The 4,519-nt window shown below is 42.0% G+C and overlaps 1 protein-coding gene across 1 annotated transcript; it reads left to right on the top strand.

Annotated features, from left to right (window-relative positions):
- Positions 1 to 695: 695 nt before the first annotated feature.
- LOC100808552 (probable aspartyl protease At4g16563) lies at positions 696 to 2,607 on the top strand. Its single transcript, XM_003518145.5, has one exon. The coding sequence runs from the start codon at positions 879 to 881 to the stop codon at positions 2,313 to 2,315; it is 1,437 nt and encodes a 478-aa protein (XP_003518193.2). The 5' UTR covers positions 696 to 878; the 3' UTR covers positions 2,316 to 2,607.
- Positions 2,608 to 4,519: the final 1,912 nt, after the last annotated feature.

The following is a 4,519-nucleotide window of genomic DNA, read 5'->3' as shown; positions in this document are numbered from 1 at the left end:
TCACAGGATTGGAAATGGTAGAAGTAGAGGAAAATTCATCATCTTTCCTAGAAATGCAGTAGGAAGTTAAGGTTGTGGATCAGAGAAGAAGAGAGTTAGAGTGAGAGGGAGAAGGGACAACCCTCGTCGCATGGGCCTCCCTCCTTGCCGCCTCAACCTCGTCTATCGCCTGCACCTTTTTATTTACAAATTTTGATTCGCAAATTCAATTTTTGGATCGATTGAAGTTGTTGGTTGACCTGTGAAATTCATAAAGAAGTGGGTCGGGGAAGGAATAATCAAATGCGGTGGATGCAAAATTTACCTGTAAAACCTAGATGAATCCAACGCTCTATAAAATCTGTCCACCAAACACAACAAAATTCACTTCCCATTTGAATAATAGTAATTGTTTCAGTGAGGATTCGAACTTCCTTTCATTTGATTTAAAGTCAAATACAAATTTTTTTGATAGGGTATGCACTATGCACACCAACATGAATTGATTTCAAAAGTTAAACAACTATTCCCTTAGACGCAAAAAAGAAACCGCACTCCAGTTCCATTCGCGTCCACACGTAAATTAATTTGGCAGAAAATTGAAATATATATATATATATATATTCGTTTTAGCCATGCATGGCATAATAAACAGCCCAAAAAATGGTCTTGTTTGATGAGAAAGTAAAATAAACAGAAAAGGAGATTCGTTGAGCCATGCCACGTCAGAACTCCCGTTTCCTTTGGTTTCAAGTTTTGTAAAATTCCCTGCTTCTCATTCTCACACACATGTATATATTACTTACCTCTTGGTGCTCCTGGAGCTTCCATTTCCTTCATAAATAAACAACCAAAAACCGAAAGAACTCGTCAAACCCATCTCACCTTCACGCTCGAAGATGCTTTTGAGTTGTTTTTCTTTTCCCCCTTCCAAAATGCCTTCTTCTCACATTCTTTTCTCCCTCCTCTCTTTCCTCTCCATCATAATCACTACCTTCTCTTCATCCACACCCAACACCATCACTCTCCATCTCTCTCCCTTATTCACCAACCACCCCTCTTCAAGTTCACACCCATTCCACACCCTCAAACTCGCCGTCTCAACATCCATCACAAGAGCCCACCACCTTAAAAACCACAAACCAAACAAGTCACTCGAAACCCCAGTTCACCCCAAAACCTACGGAGGCTACTCAATAGACCTCGAATTCGGAACCCCGTCACAAACCTTCCCCTTTGTTCTCGACACCGGTAGCACCCTCGTCTGGCTCCCGTGCTCCTCTCACTACCTCTGCTCCAAATGCAACTCCTTCTCAAACACGCCAAAGTTCATCCCTAAAAACTCGTCTTCTTCAAAGTTCGTTGGCTGCACCAACCCTAAATGCGCCTGGGTCTTCGGCCCAGACGTTAAATCCCATTGCTGCAGGCAAGACAAAGCTGCTTTTAATAATTGTTCCCAAACATGCCCTGCCTACACCGTCCAGTACGGCCTCGGCTCCACCGCGGGTTTTCTCTTATCCGAAAATCTCAACTTTCCCACCAAAAAATACTCCGATTTTCTCCTCGGCTGCTCCGTCGTCTCCGTCTACCAGCCGGCCGGAATCGCGGGGTTCGGTCGGGGAGAAGAGTCGCTGCCGTCGCAGATGAACCTCACGAGATTCTCTTACTGCTTACTCTCTCACCAGTTCGACGATTCCGCAACAATAACCAGCAACCTCGTCTTGGAAACCGCTTCCTCACGCGACGGAAAAACCAACGGCGTCAGCTACACGCCGTTTCTGAAAAACCCTACCACGAAGAAAAACCCCGCGTTCGGCGCGTACTATTACATCACTCTTAAAAGGATCGTAGTAGGAGAAAAGCGCGTGAGGGTTCCGAGGAGGCTGTTGGAGCCCAACGTCGACGGCGATGGTGGGTTCATCGTTGACTCCGGGTCAACGTTCACGTTCATGGAGAGACCGATTTTCGATCTGGTGGCGCAGGAGTTTGCAAAGCAGGTGAGTTACACGCGCGCGAGGGAGGCTGAGAAGCAATTTGGGTTGAGTCCGTGTTTTGTGTTGGCGGGTGGTGCTGAAACGGCGTCGTTTCCCGAGCTGAGGTTTGAGTTCAGGGGTGGCGCGAAGATGAGGCTGCCGGTGGCGAATTATTTCTCGCTGGTGGGGAAAGGTGACGTGGCGTGCTTGACGATTGTGTCTGATGACGTGGCGGGTTCTGGTGGGACGGTGGGACCCGCTGTGATATTGGGGAATTATCAGCAGCAGAATTTTTATGTGGAGTATGACTTGGAGAACGAGAGGTTTGGGTTTCGGAGTCAGAGTTGCCAAACGAACGTTTAAGTTAGGAGTTTGAAAAAATAACATGCATTGTATGGCTCAGATAATAAATATGTGTTTGAAAATGATTTAACGAGATAAAATACGAACGGTCTAATCTTCATCAGATGATTATAGTTTGCTGACTACATGAAAATGTGATATTGCGAACTGCAGGCAATCCCGATTTGGATTCAAGGTGGTCATTAATAAGAAGTTCATTGTTTGGTTTATTTAATTGAAGTTGTAGAGATGCAGCAGGGTGCTGCTTTTCTTTTTTCTGTTTTTTTTTTTTACTTGTAATTTATTTTTCTTAGAGGGATCAATGGATTGAATTTCTAAAGATTAATTAATAAGAGAATCTACTTTTACTGTTGTTGACAAAAAGGCCAGGTTATAAAAAGATTTTTATTATCTTAGCGTATCACTTTTCTTCTTTCTTCTAATTATGATAGCAAACTTTCTCAAATTTTATTTTTATTTTTAGATTTTATTCCTGTAAAAGGTTGCTTTGCAAGAAAATCTTAGACAGCAAAGAAGTAGTGTTGATGTCAGTAGCATGAGAAGATTGGTGGCTGATAGGTGATGAACCAAATGTTGATGATAGGGATTATGATGTCAGTATGAAATAAATTTTAGTAAAGAAGTAGATGATGAACCAAATGTTGATGATAGGGATTATGATGATGATAATGGTAACGGTTATGTTGAAGAATTAGCAATTGGAAGACTAAAATTCTTTCATTTCCGGGTAGACTCACTCTTTTCAAAGCTGTTTTGAGCTCTTTTCTTATATATACTATGCAAACTGTTCTTTTGCCTAGATCGATTTGTGCATGGTGGATCAGCTCTGCAAAAGTTTTTTATGGGGGGATACAACTGATGAAAGGAGGGCTCATTGGATTTGTTGGGAAAGAATATGTTCTCCAAAGGAGATTGGAGATTTGGGATTACGACAAGCTTGTCATGTTAATGATGCTTTTATGATGAAAGTGGCTTGGGAGCTTTGTTCTAAAAATGATGCTTTGTGGGTATAGGTTATTAGAGCCAAATATAATTGTGGGGAGTTGGGGTTTCTTGTTGTGAATAAAGCTAGAAATGACTCTAATATTTGCTCAGGTATCAAATTTCTGTTTGGGATAAATTTGTAACTGGGTGTGAAGGAAATGTGGAAGATGATGAGTTGATTTGGAGAGATAGCGATAAAGGTGTGTTAGATATCCCATCAGCTTACAGGATGATTGCTAATTTAGATGGTAGACAGATTATTCCTATCTTTAATCTGGTATGGAGGTGGAAAGGATAAGAGATGGGGGAGATTTTATTGTGGAAAATCGCAAGGGGGGCTCTTCCTACAAACCTTGCTCGCTGTAGTAGGAAGATGACTTTGAAGTTTTTGTGTCCATTGTCTAAAAAGGAGCCAGAACCAATGATGCATTGTCTTCGAGACTGTGAGGAGGTTAGGAGGATATGGAGGGTAGTAGTTCCAAAATTAACTAACGTTTTCTTTTTTGCAGGTACAATTGAGTAGTGGATAACTGAGAATATCAGTTTTTCTTCCAAGCAATGTTCTCAGTGACACATGCGATTTGTCATTCTCTTGGACTTGATTTGGAAAAGGAGGAACACATTCATTTTTGTAAACCTCCTTTGGAGTGATCATGAAGTCAAAAGTAGATTACTCAATCTGAAGCATCACTTGCAGCTTGGAGACGAATTGTACAAAGCTGGTGGTTATAATCACCATCACACGGAAGCCTCTATGTTGCGTTGGAGGCCACCTAATCTTGGTTTTGTGTGCCTGAATGTTGGTGGAGCTTGGACTGTCCATGGCCCCAAAGCTGCGTGTGGAGGGTGTTAGAGCACCCGTGTACTGGGATTAGAGGCCCAGAACCTCTAGAAAGAGGAAGAGGACACAGAAGAGACCAATTGGAAAATAGATATGTATTTTTTCTTATTCCTTGCTTTGTTTATATATATATATATATATATATATAGCCTCCCTCTAACAGAAATTCATTCTAGAACATTTGGGATAACAGAATTTGTTATTGTTGTCTCCCCTAAAGGTGAACAACATGAAAGCAAGGATATTCCTAATTCGAAGGGGTCTCTACTGATGCAAAGATACTTCTCAGACGTAGTCATTCAGGTGAGAAGGCTTAACAATTCTCCTTTTGGGCCTGACTTCTACCTGCACCTCCTGTTTCGCTATGTTACCCTCATGC

Source organism: Glycine max, chromosome 2 (genome assembly GCF_000004515.6).
Source record: "Glycine max cultivar Williams 82 chromosome 2, Glycine_max_v4.0, whole genome shotgun sequence".
Lineage (NCBI taxonomy): Eukaryota > Viridiplantae > Streptophyta > Magnoliopsida > Fabales > Fabaceae > Glycine > Glycine max.
Note: the sequence above shows the minus strand (reverse complement) of the source record. Positions and strands in the feature narration are given on the sequence as shown.